This window comes from Juglans regia, chromosome 3, assembly GCF_001411555.2.
Source record: "Juglans regia cultivar Chandler chromosome 3, Walnut 2.0, whole genome shotgun sequence".
NCBI classification, from domain to species: Eukaryota; Viridiplantae; Streptophyta; class Magnoliopsida; order Fagales; family Juglandaceae; genus Juglans; species Juglans regia.
The window spans coordinates 9,316,834-9,334,944 of NC_049903.1; the positions used below are offsets into that span (position 1 = coordinate 9,316,834).

Below are 18,111 nucleotides of genomic sequence, written 5' to 3' on the forward strand. Positions count from 1 at the left end.
CTCATCTCAACTCATTTCAACTCATCATTACAACTTTTTCAAATCTCAATACAAAATATAATAAATAATTTAATTTTTTCAAATTTCAAAATAATAATAATATTAAAAAATAATATTCTAATAATATTTTATCATCTCAACTTAACTCAACTCAACTCACTTCAACATCCAAACGTAATCGTAGTATGAGGTTGCAAAAGCTATGGCCCATGTCTTTTACAGAGCCGAAAAATTGCCCAACTCAGATGTCTCAAACTCAACTTAGATAAGTTTAAATAATTAAATTTATTTATTAATTTCCATCATTTCAATATGATGTTAGATCAAAAGTATTCCGACAACATAATTGATCTATTTGATTGACATAAAGAACATTAGACCGAAGAATTAATCTAATTAAAATAGTAATATTTTCACTAATATTTCTAAGAAAAGCCTTACTTTTTAAAAAATGTTCCTTCTTTTCAACTAAAAATTGGTCCCAATCGGAAAGGCGTTGATGTTAATTAAAGATATAGAATAAATGATGTCATGATCATATAATCAATAATAAAATTCCACTCTATACGATAGTGATGATATATAATTTAAAGTAATTTTTATTAGAAAATAGTTCAAGCGAATTTTATAAAATTATAATTATTTAATAATAAAATATACTGCAGTGATCTTATATACATTCAAAACTATTTTTTTATTTTTTTAAGAAAATCAAAACTTAATTTGGAGTACTTCTGAGTTGTCGGTATCAACTTTCAAAACAGACGCACATTCTGGATGATCGTGACCAGTCATTGACTGCTTTTCTTGTGACGTTTCCACAGTCCCAATTGCATTAGATTCCAAGAATATTAAAGCCAACGTACACGACTTAATTGCATATTGAAGACTATACTAATTGGCACTAAAATTATGCCAAATATTTTGCATGTGATTGAAGATTTTCCTTTTTCTATGGAATGATATGACCGAAGACCGAAAGTGGAAAGTTAATTGGAGCAGAAGCAGGATAGGGTCAAACTCTCGTCGACTCAGAACCCCGCAGCTTTCTGTCCCTCCAAAGTTAAAACAACATGCCCATTGTTTGGTTACAAGGAAAGCAAATTAACCATAAAGAGTAAGCTATTCATCTTTTTACTATTTACACGACTCTCAGACACTGCTTACGTGGACTTTTTTTTTTTAAATCACAAAAATATGGATGTATAAAGAATAATACTACATAATTTCTACATATCATATTTTTTAAAATTTTTAAAATTTTTTAATTTTTTTTACTTTATTCTTTTTAAACTAATTTAATTTTTTTATTCATTATTTATATATTAAATATTTGATAAAAAAAAATAAAAATTAAACAAAATATGGCGTGTAGAGATTGTATAAATAATAAGAGATTATATAGATTTTTTTGTGTATGAATAACCCCAATATCTCTTGGCCAAGGTTGTGGGCTGATAAGCTGTTCGAGAGAGATCAATATTGAAGAAGAATAATCTTGCTCGCCGAAAAAGTAGCATGAATTTGATCTCTAAAGGGAAAAAAAAGATAAGGAAACGATGACGAAGAAACTTAAAATAAAGAAGAATAAGATGAAAATCGATAATGAAGACAAGAAAAATGTGGGTTTTCATGATAAGATTCATTCTTTTATATAGAAATTACGATATTTGAAACTTGTAAAAATTATTTCTCGTATCTTTTGACAATGCAAACAATATAGAGCAATCATATACATATATATATTTACTTCCCGTTCAACATGATTAGTGTCACAATTAATTAGTTGCTAGCGACTTCAGTGCGCACTTTGGAATTTTTACACAAAACGTTTTTATCTAAATACACAAAGGAAGATCCACCAGAAAAAAAACAAAAAACAAAAAACAAAAAAAAAACACACACACACACAAAGGAAGAGCTCATAGCTAGAGGGTAACTTGCCTTTTGCACACAATTAAATATACATTCCATATTATATATGAAAAATGTTACCCACTCAATTTATAATTCCCTCATTTTAATATTTCATATATTTTAGTTTTTTTTTTAATTTTTTTTTATTTAGTAGTTAAGGAAGTGACTATTAATATATTGATATTTTTATATATATTTTTTAAAAATATGAGCTTTGAGTTTATACATTTTTTTAAATTTTTAATATTTTTAATATTTTTTTTGAGTTTATTCTTTTTAAATTATTTCAAATTTTTTATTTATTATTCATATAATAAATATTTGATAAAAGAAAAAAATAATAAAAATTAAAAATAATATAGAGTGTGAAGTGTTAAGAAGTTAGCAAAAGATTTTTTGCATTATATATACCTCCGCCCCCCAACTTTCTCCATGCCTGCTGCCTTCATGATGCATGTCCAATCGTCCTCCCCACGGGTGAAAAAGAAACAGTTCATTCTTTCTCTCAGATTTCGGCCTTTTTCCTTCTTTTTGGCTTCCCGTGTTTTGAGAAACTTTTATGGCATGCGTTGGATTTGTTTTTACTTGATAGATCTAGAAAATAATTATACCGGATATCATCATTAATAGAGAAAAACATTGCAAAAAGAAGTGTGAAAGATATGATCATCATGTATCAACTATGAAATACCGCGTGATGATGAATCTCATCTCTTTTCCACACCTCCATTCATTTCGATCTCACTTTCTTTTGGTAATTGGTTTGTACTATTTTTTTTCCCTTTCTCCTTCTTTGGAATAGCGGATTATCGCCATTGCGTTATCTATCTATAAACGCACGACAACGTTGGTTGGGTGCATGTAAACTTGTAAAGCATCATTCATGCATATATGTATTTATAATATCCGGTTAAAATATATAATAACATGCAAGGAAACTCGAACAATACGGTCTCGTTTGGTTACACATATAAAATTAGATGAAAGTTAAATAAAATATTATTAGAATATAATTTTTTTTTAGATTTGAAAAAGTTGAATTATTTATTATATTTTATGTATAAATTTAAACAAATTATAATAATTAGATGAGATTATATGTGTAAATACAAAACCAGGCCTTACTCAAGCCATGGATAACAATGTTGTACACTATATATATACAGCTAGCACATGATCAGTATCAAATCTTCAACAGAAATCATACTGCAATATTATATCGAGGCATAACTCAACGTACCAAATCATGTTTAGTTCCATGCAGAATTTAATCCAATTATCTTATAATATTAACAGTTAACACTCTTTGAACATCTGGATGAGAGGTCAGCGGCGGCTCCAACCTTTTTCCGGCCTAGAAATATGTAATTTTACATTAGAAATAAGTATATATACAAGATCACATGATTATATATAATGTAGTACTCTTAATTAATTAGAATATAACCCTAATAATCATAGGAAACCCATCTCTGCAAACATATATATATATATATATATATATATAATCTTGTCTTGTATTATGATCTATACCAACATGCATGTTGGTATAGATAATACCAGATATATAGCAATATGAACAAGCATATTAAGATGGAAAGAGATAAGGTTGTCATCATGTTGATATGGACTTGGAGTTTTGATCTGGAACATCCCCTCGCTCCTCTTTATATAAGTTAATCTTTCGCCACAAGTAAGAGTTATCTTCGGCCTCTTCTTTAATTAATAAAAAATTATCATTTCGTTTTAATCGGCCGGTCGACATATATAGATCATGTCATCTTAATAAAACAAAACCCAAAGAAAACAGATCAACGGCGGGTTCACTGGAAAAAGAAGCAGCCAACAAGTGGGGTACTACTCGGCCATATTAGACTGAAGAAAGAAAGATGGTGAATATATAGCTGCCACCCAAGTCGGGCCCCACCCCCACCAAAGGAGGAAGAACAAAGATCATGGCCATCATGGCAACACAGCCTCAGTGACATAAAAGAAGGTTTGGGGTCCATGCAGGGGATGTGCTCACATTCACGACTCCTATTTCTTTACCTAAATTTGGATCTAAAATATATATATAAACATGCATATATGGGCTTCTGAGGGTTCTCTAGGGGTGCTCTCTCGTTTCTCTCTTTCTTTATTCCGAATCCACTCTGCTTTTTGTTCAAACCTTATAAGTGCTTGATCGGAAAATGAAGGAACAATAATATTGTTAATTGCCATTGGCAGAGAAGGTAGTACTAGAGCCATCGAACAATAATTGCAGCTTGTCTGGCAGGATCCCAAAAAGCAGTACTGCAATTCTGGAAGCAAAGCTGGCTTTCCCAGCCCAAAGAGTTGCTGCAGAAGTACCAATAATTTACTATGGATATATCAATTGAAAGATTTGCTTAATTATTTGAGACTTAACGTACGTAAATTTGATCAGGTCATGATGTTATTATTATTATTATTATTATTTTAACACAGTTTTGAGTCTAAATATTACATTACGTAAAGAAACCATTAGATGTTGTGCTTAACCATGCGCTGTGCCTCTGTTTGGGCTGTTTTTGTTGTTCTTTTTTCCCCTATTTAATAGAGCTTAGTTTAATTAGAGCATCAAGTAGTTCTTAACCTGTATTCTCAAGACATTGGTTAATTAACAAGTAAAAATAACTTATTTATTGTTTCGAATGTAATGGTCTCATATCTCTTATAGGAAGAATAATTATTCTCATCAATTATTATTCATGCACACATCTTCCACTTTATAAAAAAATATAAAAATAGTTGTCAGGTGTGGAGTGTGTGCAGTGAATAATGGCTAGTGCTTAGCAAATAGTAGTGCTACTCTGCCACTTGCAGGTGTCCACTCTTTGTACCGCCTAGGGCAAATTTATTTATTTATTTTTTACTTTTTATTTCAAAAATTTCTTAAACATGTTTAAATATTTTTAAAAAATAAAAAAAATACAAATATGTTAGTAGTCACTTTTTAATCATTAAGAAAAAATTTTAAAAAAATAAATATATTAAAGGTCAAAATAAAAAGACTAATTGAAAAGATATATTAGCATTATTCGCATAGCAAAACCTCTAAAGGAAAGGACCACACATATAAAACTCATGGCGAAGACATGTACACCATTCATGCAAAAGAAAAATGATTACTTATTGGAATCTGAAATAGATAAATACCAAGATATGGCTATAATTAATGACAAAGTTAAAACGAATCCGATCTCTCATGTATTCTGCATTAAACTATCATCGGTTTATGATAAATATCTTCAAGATTTTTTTTTTTTTTTTTGGGTTTCATTTCCCTTTCTTTATTTCAAACACCATTTTTCTTCAGATTTTTTGTTTTTAAATGAGTTTTAAATGCCTTGTTTATTTTCTTTTAATAAAAGTTTTCGTTTTCAAAGCAGACGTTACTACGTACCACTTCATTAAAATTTGCGTTTTTCTCGGAGTCGGCAAATTAAAAGAAAGGAAAATATTTTAGTTATAAAAATATTACATAAAAATAATCTTATTAATATAATTTGATGTGATTTGTTAAATTATAAAATTATTTTTATTATAAAATAAATTAATAAATTAGATGAAATTACGTCAATTTATAAAATTATTTTTATATAATTCTTTTATAAATTTAGCAGTGCTTCGGAGGTCCCTACCACTTCATTAAAATGATCTTTTTCTCTTCTTTGCCACTCCTCAGGCGCCTATAAATTGCCACCCTTGGCACCCTACTTCAATACACACAAAAACAAGCGAGAAGTATAGTACTGCTTTAAAAAAAAAAAAAACACTGAGAGAGATATCAAAGAGAAGAAGAAAAGAGAGAATGGAGGCTTTCCCAGTTATTGACATGGAGAAGCTTAACGGTGAAGAGAGGGCAGCAACCATGGAACTGATAAAAGATGCCTGTGAGAACTGGGGCTTCTTTGAGGTACTTGAATATATAGTAGAAATAGTTTAATACTACTATTTGTTTACGTTCTCTTGATCAAGTCTGTTCGAAGTCTCTCCACCTCTAACAACAACACCACCATCATCATATTTACCCATTAAAAAATGAAGTTTGCTCCAAGCATATGTGTTTTGGTCCTTTGGAACCTTTCCTAACTTCTGTATTTGTTATTTTTTGAAGTTGACGAATCATGGGATTTCCCATGATTTGATGGACGCTGTGGAGAAGCTGACAAAGGAGCATTACAGAAAGTGCATGGAGCAAAGGTTCAAGGAAATGGTGGCAAGTCAGGGTCTGGAGGCAGCTCAGTCCGAAATCAATGATAGAGACTGGGAAAGCACCTTCTTTCTGCGCCATCTTCCTGTCTCCAACATGTCAGAAATCCCAGATCTTGATGAAGATTATAGGTTTCTACTGCAGCTTAATTTCTCTCGAAGTAGCTGTGTCGCAGCAGATGGCATCTTAAGGGCCACTGTTGTACCGATATATAAATGTTAATTAATTTATTGCGTTTTTTTTTTAATTTTTTTCTGTGATCAATTTCAGGAAGGCAATGAAGGAATTTGTAGCGGATTTAGAGAAACTAGCTGAGCAACTCTTGGACCTGCTGTGTGAGAATCTTGGGCTGGAGAAAGGATACCTGAAAAAGGTTTTCTACGGGTCAAAGGGCCCAACTTTTGGCACAAAGGTCAGCAATTACCCTCCTTGCCCCAAACCAGAGTTGATTAAAGGTCTCCGGGCGCACACTGATGCCGGTGGCATCATCCTTCTCTTCCAAGATGACAAGGTCAGTGGCCTCCAGCTTCTAAAGGATGGCAAATGGATAGATGTCCCCCCAATGCGCCACTCCATTGTGATCAACGTTGGCGATCAACTTGAGGTATAACTACTTTTAAAAGCCATTGTCATCCACAATTTCTTACATGTTCTGTTATCCTAAGTTTTTTTGTCCCTTATATGTCCATTTGTATAGGTCATTACCAATGGAAAATACAAGAGTGTGATGCACCGAGTAGTTACTCAACCGGACGGCAATAGAATGTCCATAGCATCATTCTACAACCCGGGCAGTGATGCTGTCATCTATCCGGCACCAGCATTGGTGGAGAAAGAAGCTGAGAAAGGCCAAGTTTACCCAAAGTTTGTGTTCGAAGACTACATGAAGCTCTATGCTGGCCTCAAGTTCCAGGCCAAGGAACCAAGGTTCGAAGCCTTGAAGGCCATGGAATCCACCGTTAATTTAGATCCCATTGCCATTGTCTGAACCAATACACGTGACAGAATGGAAATTGGGTTGATGTGTGCTTCTGTGAATAAGCATAATAATCTTTAGAGATGAGTCTTGCAGTTTTTTTTCTTTTTTTTCTTTTTTTGAGTGAATTCTAAGGTTGCTGTTTAGGTGTGCTTTGCCTAGCGCGGGACTGTTATAGTTGAGCCATATGCTTCGCTCAGTAGATCTTTCATGTGATGTATGTCCTTGTGCTGTTGATTAGGTGTACTGTTTAATTAGAAAGTGACTTGACTTATCCCGTTTAAACTGGGAATTGTCTCAAGACTGTTTGGAAATCCAAATCAGAATCAATGCGTTACAAAAAGAAACGAGTAAATTAAACTTAAAAGGAGACCATCTATAAATAAATAAATAAATAAAGGGTAGAAATGCTTTCGAGCTTGAATCTGTGCCAGCAAGCAGCAGTACGGGCTAAGAATATGACTGATGAAATATAATTTGAATTGCATAGTTTACAAAAGCTTGATTTTGCTATATAATAATAATACCCCCCACCCATTTCACCTATTATGATTTACAATTCTTAATAAAATAATATTTTTTTGTTATACTACTATAATATTATGATATCATCCCTCGACATCTCTTAAATTTTTTATTTCAAAATATAAGAGTTAATCTAATGATGGATGAGTATTTTGATATATTATTATTATTAAAATGAAACGAGACGAGACGAGACGAGACCGGACAGGACAAGAAATATAGTTTATAATATAATCAATGCACTCCTTTATTAAGAAAGAGTTGTCTTTGATGTGCCCGGTAAATGTGCTTCTTCCCTAGTTAGATTCAGAAAGTGGAGAACAAATAAAAAAATACACACGTCCAAACTCAGGAATGATTCAGTCTCCATGTCCATAAAAAACAATGTTACTGGAGACGCACACACAAAGTAGGTGTGAATTCTATTCATACCAATAAAGTAATTGGTTACAGCTTTTCCCACTGATATGAGGGAATCGGGTTTTTGCAAGTCTCATGCTATTGGATAGTGAGGATACAAAAAGCAATTATCCCATTCTTAATTCAAGTATTAAACTTGGTCCTTTCCAGTAATCCTTAAAATAACAAGAGCATCCTCCTCGGTATCTGAAAGGGAAATAATTATAATAATAATAAGGTAAAATCATCTTGCATCAGCCTTGTCTAAGAAGAACCTGGAAACCAGACAGCATAAAGAATGAATTCACAGAGACAGTGGGTGACAATAGACAAAGCACAAGCAAATGAAGTTGGTGATTGGAAAGTAAAAAGTTGGGCTAAACACAATTGAAAAGAATGCCACTGGATCAGGTGAATCGAAGAACAACTTCCTGCTGATTTCTCCCATCTCGGACAATACTCAAGTAGTTCAGTTAATGGATGGTCCTAAGGACCGATGAAAAGATAAATCCATCAGAAACCAATCTATGAGTTAGAAAAAGGCAAGAGTACTAGATTTGTCATCATGATAAGCACAGACCACTAAGAACATCAATGAGGAGTGAAAAGTCACAAGGCACTGAAGAATGTCATTTTAAGAACATCCCATCCTCAATGCCTCAATTAAGTGGAATGACATATACTTTATGAATAGAATTTAGCCCAGCCATGATTGTTTGTATCTATTGATCTTAGAGTCACAATCTATCATGAACATTGAACATATTCGCATAGTTAAACATTTTAAACAAGTAGCCGAAAATAATAAAATACTTCGACTAGTAAGATAGCAAAACAGTGAGATCCAGAGGTTCTTTTTTCACCTAAGCATCTGGGAACTTCAACTAGGTTCGATGCACAATCGACCCAGATCTGTGGATATGTCAGAACCCTTAAAATCTGAATCGACATAAGACGCATACGGCATTCATCCATACCAACAGTCTCTTCTTAAGTATTATAACTCCCTTTCGTAGATTATGTCTCTTTGGCATTATAAGCCCCTTAGATTATGTACAATCATAATATATTATTCATTATTTTGCTTCACAACTTTTCTAAGCTGGAACCTGCCATTTTGTAGATTATTATTGCCACGAGAAATTCTATACATCAACTACAATTCACTTTCACACCTCACACCTCACACTTATAATTTTTTTTTTCATAAGGCGTAGAGGTGTTTTTCATAAGATGTAGAGTGTGGGATAATGAATAGTAACTGTAGCATAGAATTTTTCTATTGCCATTTGATCCAAAATTAGAAAATTAACGCTGTTTTCTTTATTTTCCTTCTTTTTCTTAGTGACAAAACATTGTTGAAAACCTCTTTTTTCTGCTAGCTTGGGGAGCGACGGGGGCAGGGCAAGGGGGTTGCATAATTTCTCTCTGCATTTAAAAGACACATCCCGAGTGCTATACAGCCTTAATGAGTCCAAACAATAACGCAAACAAAATGTGCACTTCAGAAAGGTCAAAATCAGACCCCAAGCAAATCAATAGTTTATTGAAACTCAGTTTTCTAACAATGTTTTGAAAATGTCATCTTGAAAATTACAAGGAAGAGCTGAAAGTACAAAATCGTTTTGAGTAAATATTATCTATTGGCACCCGACTTTTCATCACCAAATGAAAAATTCTAGAATTACACCACTTCGATGAGAAAACATATTTCCTTTCTCCGGTTCATGCTCATTACTGATCGACAAAATGAGAAGGTAGCTCCAAACAGGTAGATACTATCACTCCATATCAATTGCCTGATACTTGATCAACTATACCATTTTTAGCATCACCAGCCACATCAGTGTCCGACTTTGGATCCTTTTTTGCAACTCCTTCCACTGCATCTCCATTATAGCAGTGATTCTTCAGAACCGTTGAAATGTCAGCCTTAGAAGCTCCAGCAAGTTTAAAGCGCTCAACAGCAGCATCCAGGTTTTTCTTCCAACCATCCAATCCCAACTTGCACTCAACTTGGGATCGCTCAAAAAGAATGTTACCCGTGAAGAGATGTATCTGTGATCTCATGACGGCAGCTTGTTCTGTTGCTTCATCTGCTGAAATTTCAACCTGATTGCCAAGGCTAGAGGGCTCACCTTCAGCATTACTTGTTTGTTTCTTCCTTCTTTTCAATAACTCTTCCTTCTTGCCAGCACTTGGGTCTTTTAGCTCATTTGCCCTCTGCTCCTCAAGCTTCTCCCACATCTCAGTTGCAGCCTTCATCTTTTCTTCCGCACTCTCAAAAAGTTTTAGAGTTTCAGCAGAATCCCAGCTTGGGAGATCAATCTTCTTAGCAAGTGCAAAAGACCAATGAAGTTTGGCCATTTCAAATTGCTGCTGCCCCAGAGCTAGCAACCCCTCATAGAAGTCTGGTTTGATTAGGAGTGCTTCCTCATACTTCTCTCGGGCCAGAGAATATCTTTCCTTAACCCAGTCATAAGCAACTTGAAGATGTGCTGCCACTAGATCCTTTCCAGCAGATTCATCTAATGGAATGCGTTTCCTTGCTGCACACGTATGAACATTTCCCCAATTGAAGAAAGCCAAAGCAGCCACCTCCTGGAACTTAGTTGCAGCTTTGTCAAAAAGACCTTGGGCTTCTTCACTTGTCACTGTCTCCTCAAGTGCCTCAGAACAAAGCTCCATCCGAAGCTCATGCAAGTCAATGTGAGCAACTGGGTCAATACCAACATGAGTGCGGAAAAGCTGAGCAAATTCAAACAACCAATCATCCATCTCCACCTCCCAGCACTCAGGATCTTCTGCTCCCGGTTTTTCCTTCTGAGCTTCTTTGCCTGTCTTATCAATTGTCACATCAGCAGGTTCCAAAACAGATTCACCAAGTGACGAATTATAGCCGCTTTCATCTCCCTTGTTCCCCTCAGCCTCCATATCCTTGTCCTCCTCTTCTTCCAATAAAGGTGGCTCCTGCTCAGGACTCACCTCCACAATATGCAATCTCAACATCCCAATTGAGTCTATCTTATCTGTTTCCAGATCGTTTGGTATGAGGCTATCCACATGGGACTCTGCCAATCTGAGTTCCCCTGAACAGGTTATGGTCACCAAATCACCACCATTATCCTTATATTTGATCAAAACTGACTTTGATGATGGAAACCTTTTGCTCACAATCTCCCTTAACACTCTGAAACTGCATTTTACTGGCATCTGGGCAAGCCTTATGTCATGATCATAAACAAACTTCAATGGCCTCCATTGGATTGCAGCCTCTGGAGCCTGACCATGCAAATGACACTGATGAAGAAGATGATTGTTCCTTCTGGTTATCCTTGCTTGGATTAGCAGGTTTTGAAGAACCACTTGAAGGCTTCAATGCAAGTTTTGCTTTATACTCGGACCATTTTCAGTGGGTAAAACAGCTTGGGGCCTCTCTTGCTTATTATTAGGCGACATGACTGATCCACCTGCTGTACTAGTTGCCTTCTTAGATACCGTCCGGGCAGGCAGACACGGCCCTATCCCTGCAATCGGGGCACCACAAACTGCAGAAGCCCCCAGGGCAGCAGGGGACGGATGGCTCTGGAGGTCCTGCTGGGCCTCCTGGAGAGGACCCAATGCTGCCCTCAACCTCTAGGCAATTTCCAAAGCATCCCCACAGTTCGGGTCAGCCCCAACAACACCTGCACATCCTGCATCGCCATTTCGTACTTCCCAATTGCCTCGAACGCCCGAGCCCTCCTAAGGATAGCCCTGATGAACCGGGGCTGGATCTGAAGCGCCATAGTACACTCAGCAATCACAGTTTCGTAGTCTATGGGCTTCATTTGCATCAAACAAGCCGCTCTATTGCTATGAAACACGGCTTGGTCTAGGTGGGTTTTTGGAGTAAGTCTAAGAGGATTATCATACTGCTCGAGAGCACCCGCATAGTCCTTAATTTGAAACCTTTTGTTCACTTCTTCTTTGAGCTCATGGGCTCTTTTTAAAAAGACTGAGAGTCCAAATCAACACCACCACTAGTACTTGGAGTAGAATTATCCCCTGAGACTTGGTTTGCACCACCCTTCTTCTTCCTACCCCCCGACTTCCCCATATAAATTATAAATCTGTATCTCTCTCTCTCTCTCTCTCTCTCTCTCTCTCTAACCAGTAAGTATAAAATCTAAACGAAATATAAAGCAGCAATCTTGCAGTATTTTCAACAATAATTTCTGTTGAATGAATGGAGAGAAAAAAGTACACTTACAAATACCAACGAGAAACTCAAATTTAGAAGCTTTCTGTGAAGATTTTGTTTGCGTGATTGGCCTTTGGATTTCCAAACAAGCCCCAGCCAGATGGGTTGGGAAGAAGATGGACCAAGGAGCTGAGTGTATGGAAAAGCGATGTAAATGGGAGATGTAGGGGTTTTGGAAAAAAAAAAGAACTGCTACGGCTACCGATAGAAACACTAGATGGTAGGGTCTGAACTTTCTTGGATTTTGATAATCTGAGCTGGAACCTACTTATTCTTAGTCATCCTCAACCGTCCGATGTGTAGAACGTGGTTTCATCATCAATGATTTCACGTTCAAACCCTTTTTGTTACCTTATCACATCAAGCAGGGGACACTGGATGCAAATAAATCTCTGTGCTTCCAAGCTGACGCGTGGCAGATAAAACATTTTTGGAAAATGGAAAATTTACCATATGAGGCTGAGCGTCCTATCACCCAAAGATAACTTTTATAATAAAGAGATTATACATAATTAAATTTAATAAAAATTTATGAAATTTGTTAAATTTATTTTATAATAAAAATAATTTTATAATTTAACGTAGATGAATGAGTTTTGATATTATTATTCCATACATCATATTTATTTTTATATTTTTAATTTTTTTCCTCTTAAATTAATTAAGTTGGTGTGTGACGTGGATTATGAGTAAAATGTTTCTACTTGAATTTGTTTTGTTGTTCCTCAGCCTAGACATTGGAATTAATAACGGTGAGCACCAACTATTTTTTGGTAATTAATTTAACTTCTATTAATTCTTTTATTTTTTTTTCCTATTATTATTTTTTGGTGGAATTGGACATACGGAAATTCAATGTTTGAAATCCATCAGGGGAGAGGATGATAAATAATATTGGAATGCGAAATTATTGAGTAAAATATTTTCTTTTAAATGCACTCTCATTAACTGACAGTATCACTTCATCAAAAATAATAAGTATTTTGTATTTAAATTTCAAATTTATTTAAATTTTTTTTTATATTTAAAAGAGAGTTATAAAAAAATTGGAAAGTAATTATAAAAATATAATTATTTAAAAAAGAATATGGTAATAACCCTATTTGGAATATATGCAAGTATTATATACTATATAGAGTTTTTAGAGGTGTATTGTTTGGAATAGCAGCTAGAAGAACATGCACACTGCAGAAAACAGAGGAAATACTAGCCATACAGAACCAAGACTCTTTAAAATTGAGTCCACTTTCATGCTCTCTACCTCTTCTCGAAGTTCTTATCATTTAAATAGTCACCCATTACAATATTTCTCCCGTTGTAATGTATTAAAAAACTCTATAGGACCTTCTTCAATTCAAACCCTTTCCATAGAAAAATTTAAAGCTAATCTAGCAAGCTTATGAGCAAAGTTATTGGCCTTCCTATGTACAAACCTCACCTTCCAATCCATTCTGATTTTTAGTAGACCTCTCACCTCATTCACCACGTTTCCATAATCTGTAAAGAGAGATTCACTACTATTGGCAGCCTTGACTATAACTTGTGAGTCCCCTTCTAGTACAATCTTTGAGAAACCAAGCTCACCACAAAGCAAAACAGCCCTTCTTAGTGCTAAAGCTTCCCCAACCGAAGGATCTTGCAAGCAGTCCACCACAGAACACAAGGAAGCTAGAACCTCCCCTTCATCATCCCTTAAAACCACCCCAATACCCATTTTCTTAAGAGAAGCATTCACATATGCATCCCAATTAGCCTTAACTCAAGAGATATCAGGTTTTTCCCATTTATCTTCCCTACTGCAACTGATCCCAGACCCCTGCAAACACTGCCTTTGCTGTTGTGCAACAGCATATTCTGTGTAGCACTCCACAGCAGACCTCATCACCCCTTTAGGATCAAGGAACTTTCTATCAAAGATCCAGTAGTTCCTCCTCAGCCACAGTTTCCTCATAATACATGCTACGAGTTCCACGTCCTTCTATTTTCAACTTCAAAATAATTTTCCTCCATAACTCCACGAAACAGTGTCCTCCACAACTTCATGCTTCTGATTTAAAAGATAAAATAATATGCATAAAGCCTTTTAAAAATTCACGTACAAACCAAAAGGTTATGGTCAGAGTTGGTATTGAGACATTGAAGTGAGGGAAAGGTTGGCCACTCTGTATAAAAGTAAGCCCTTAAAATTTTAGGACAAACTCTTAAGAGTTCAGCAATTTTCTTCTTCTCTCAAGCAAGTTAATATTTAGGGTTAGAGTTTCCAAAGGGTTTCATGATTTCTTTTAAGGTTCTGTTTGGTTCTCAAACTCAACTTAGTAAAATTCATTTTCAAACATCTTCTACCATCCAAACAGCCACTTAAACTGCATTCGGAAAGAACTTGAGTGAGTCTACTCTGTTTGATGTAACCGTCCTGACTAATGGTAGAAATTCTATAGTGGGCACATGATGCCTAGAAACCGGTGGCTGGGAAAAATAGAAAGTAATGTTTTGTCCATTTTGCCCCTAGTTAATTTGACGTGGATGGCTACAAGTGCAGCTGGAAGAAATTTTTTTGCCATTTGATGCCGACAATATTTTTTATATGTCTAATAAATAGTTGAATGTAATGATGGCATCGATTTATTTTACAACTTTCTATAAATATATTTAAACTCATCTTAATATTTAAACATACTTGAATTTATTTCAAGTGAATCTTATAAAACTCATTCAACTATCTCAACTCACTACTATTCATAAAAAACTCAACTCAACGTCTAAACATAACCTAAATGTTTCGAAATCAAAACCTTTTTTCTGTTTTAAGAGAATGAGAGATGGCGTCTTCTACACTGAGAAGAATATCCAAGTAAAGCAAAATCGAATGAGTGTGTGATGTTTGGCCTTGAAAATAAAATGGATATAAAAAAAAAGGAGACCTTTTTTTCCTCTCTTTATATATTTGGGCCATGGAAATTGGTTAGCAGGAAAAATCATATCCATATCCAGAAAGCTCCATGACAACCAAATAGGGGTCCCAGTTTATAGAGAATTTTACAAGAACAGTTAATATATATATTTAAAATTTTAATACTTTCTATAATTATAATTAATCTCACAAATACACTGATGTTTCAAAACTGATCTCATTTTTCTTTAAATAATCGATGTCACGCTAACAATATTAAGATGGGTATGTTTTGAGTGTAATAACTATCATTGGATTAAATTTGTGTTAGGGAGAGAGTTTCATCCCCAATCCTCCCTACCTTTAGCCTTTCTTTGTTCCAAAAGAACACAAAAAAAGTACACAGAGACTTTGAGGGGGGTAATGAGGGGAAAGGAGAAGATAAAAATCGTAAAATGTTAATACAAACAAAAACGGACACCCAACTTATATTACCTAACAACACTGCTAAAGAAGAAGACGAAGAAGAAAGATATCGTCCGTCATCCGCTATATTTTGCTATCTCCATCAATTGCCCCTCCAAAAGCTTTTTTCTTCTTTTCTTCAGAGGAAGCAATGCCTTCTGCCTTGCTATGCTACTTTCTCTTTGAGCATGAAATCGACATTGGCGATTGCTTCAAGCTGGATATATCAAACAATTCAATGAACCTCTGATCCGACACTCTGGCCTTGGCAGCAGCAAACCTCTGGTACTCGTCGAAAATAGAAGACAGGCACCATCTTTGCAATCTTCTTAAGCATCCCACCACACAACCCGTGCGGTGCTGCACAATGGAACAACCCAAATATTGTTTCTAGATTTCTAAACTCAGAGACTTCGTATAGAAAGCAGAAAACTAGAGGATGTTGGTACCTTTCCCCGTTTGCAGTGAATTAAAAGTGGGTGGTTCCTCGCATCTGGCATGACAGACAGTGCAAAAACATTCATTAGTTGATAGCACAAAGAGCAAGTTATGCAAAAATCTGAGCATAATACTTAGTTGTTTACAATACCGAGGACAACTTTCAGTGCTCCACGAATTGTTTCCTCAGGAATGTTTACAAAAGGTTCCTGCCCACAAGCATTGCTTGTTAATCTCAAACGATATTTCTGGATCAAATATAATCTTACACAATCGCAGACTATACGAGAGAAAACTTCCACTGATGTTAGCAGTTTTATCAACACTCAAAAGTTAATCACTAAAAGGAAGAAACAACACTTGGAACCCCTAAAGGCGGAAGTATATATCCAGAAATATCTAGTTATTACTTATACAGTGATAGATCCAAATCATATTCAATCTTGCAATAACAAGACGTAGGCCCCCCCTACTATATTTCCATAAATTTTAATTTGATGATACAACTCACTCTGACATATTTGCTTTGTCCATCTAAATGCCGATTTTGATTATACAGTTTCTTTTATGAACTTCATTGTGAAACCCTATTCAAGAAACAATTGAACCAATCATTTCGAAAGATTGAATTTGTTTGCCGTCTTCTAGTCAACTTGCAGAAACTCTTAGCATATCATTCACAAGAAAAACCGCAGTATCTCAACAAATGCCCACAAATGTGCCCTCAAGTCTTCCTCTTCATAACGAAGTTATCAAAATCGAAATCAGAATGATGATTAAGTGATTAAATGCACACATATGATCTACTTGGACTTTTGGCTAAAGTAATATGTCGTGGAATCAGAGCAGGTGGATTCATCATCTTCTAATGGAACAAGACTTTTTGCCAGAAATGATGAATTATTACATAGAAAACTGACATACCAATAGGCATTTCAGATAATTATAATAAAAACAATTTCGCTCTTAAAAACTCGGGAAACAGAGTAAAGAATCCCACGGTAAATCAGATAATAAATATCACATGCATATCCAATTCGACAAAGGAATTAATCCTAAAAGAGAAAAATCGAACCTTACAGCCATCGATCCCGAGCTGAAAAAGTTTAATCCCATTAGTCTTCAAAAACTCATTGTTAGCTTGCGGATAGGTCTCTGGACACAAACATCTACCACAAACAAAGAAATGACCACACTCTCTCAAAACTCGAACTAGATCTCAACAGTCAACATTATCAACCAACAAATTTCAGAAAAAAAAAACTTCTTCTTAAACATTAAACAATTACATACTTACATGATGGAACGGAGTCGAAGGGACTTCAAGAAGCCGAAGTTAGCGGAATCGGGGAAACCAGACCGGTATATGCCTTTATCGACCATCGCGAAGTTCAGCGGCGGAACCAGCAACTCCTCCGAGTCCCGCTCAGCGTAATCTCCGGTGGCCAGATCCTTCTCCGACGGAGATGAGCTACCGACATTCAGCGACGGCGATGCTTCGGTACAGTTCTCGACCGTCATGGGATTTGGCGCCAATTGTTTATTATTTTTTTTTAAAAAGGAGGGGAAATCCGATTCCGCAGAAAACCGGATCAGCTTACATTTACAAGAGCGATTCTAAAGAATGTAAAAAGCTCTCAAGTCTATCGTTCTCGTATCTTCCTTTCCTTTTAGCAGAGGAAAGAGGAAATTGATGTTTAATCAATCAAAACGCGTCGTGGACGATGACTATAAGGGACTACGTTCTTGTTCTTATCATGTTTTATTTATTTATTTTTTTAAATTGAAGTTTTTTTTAATATAAAATATTTATTTTGATCAATTATATTAATAGGATATATAAAAAAGAGTTTTGCTACATAACCTCCACTACACTCCACACTCCACATTTTTTTAAAATTTTTAATATTTTTTTTAAATTTTTTTTGAGTTTATTCTTTTTAAATTATTTTAAATTTTTTATTCATTATTTATATAATAAATATTTAATAAAAGAAAAAAATAATAAAAATTAAAAATAA

General features: G+C 35.0%; 2 protein-coding genes and 1 pseudogene across 2 annotated transcripts; 1 reads left to right on the forward strand and 2 right to left on the reverse strand.

Annotated features, from left to right (window-relative positions):
• The first annotated feature begins 5,668 nt into the window (after positions 1-5,668).
• Positions 5,669-7,431, forward strand: LOC108992749 (1-aminocyclopropane-1-carboxylate oxidase). Its single transcript, XM_018967379.2, has 4 exons — positions 5,669-5,857; positions 6,059-6,285; positions 6,425-6,758; positions 6,852-7,431. The coding sequence occupies exons 1-4, from the start codon at positions 5,753-5,755 to the stop codon at positions 7,140-7,142; spliced, it is 957 nt and encodes a 318-aa protein (XP_018822924.1). The 5' UTR covers positions 5,669-5,752; the 3' UTR covers positions 7,143-7,431.
• Positions 7,432-9,563: 2,132 nt separating this feature from the next.
• LOC108992704 lies at positions 9,564-12,459 on the reverse strand (annotated as a pseudogene).
• Positions 12,460-15,477: 3,018 nt separating this feature from the next.
• On the reverse strand, positions 15,478-17,799 carry LOC108981909 (probable tyrosine-protein phosphatase DSP4). Its single transcript, XM_035688366.1, has 5 exons — positions 17,388-17,799; positions 17,166-17,259; positions 16,242-16,299; positions 16,102-16,145; positions 15,478-16,012 (listed from the first exon to the last, which is right to left on the reverse strand). Exons 1-5 carry the CDS (start codon positions 17,609-17,611, stop codon positions 15,824-15,826), a joined length of 609 nt encoding a protein of 202 aa, XP_035544259.1. The 5' UTR covers positions 17,612-17,799; the 3' UTR covers positions 15,478-15,823.
• Positions 17,800-18,111: the final 312 nt, after the last annotated feature.

Coding starts and splice junctions, on each gene's coding strand:
- LOC108992749 (XM_018967379.2), top strand. CDS start 5,753: ATGGAGGCTTTCCCAGTTATTGACATGGAGAAGCTTAACGGTGAAGAG. Junction 5,858..6,058: donor AGAACTGGGGCTTCTTTGAG/GTACTTGAATAT, acceptor TATTTTTTGAAG/TTGACGAATCATGGGATTTC. Junction 6,286..6,424: donor GATCTTGATGAAGATTATAG/GTTTCTACTGCA, acceptor GATCAATTTCAG/GAAGGCAATGAAGGAATTTG.
- LOC108981909 (XM_035688366.1), bottom strand. CDS start 17,611: ATGACGGTCGAGAACTGTACCGAAGCATCGCCGTCGCTGAATGTCGGT. Junction 16,300..17,165: donor TCGGGATCGATGGCTGTAAG/GTTCGATTTTTC, acceptor GCTTGTGGGCAG/GAACCTTTTGTAAACATTCC. Junction 16,146..16,241: donor AGCACTGAAAGTTGTCCTCG/GTATTGTAAACA, acceptor CTGTCATGCCAG/ATGCGAGGAACCACCCACTT.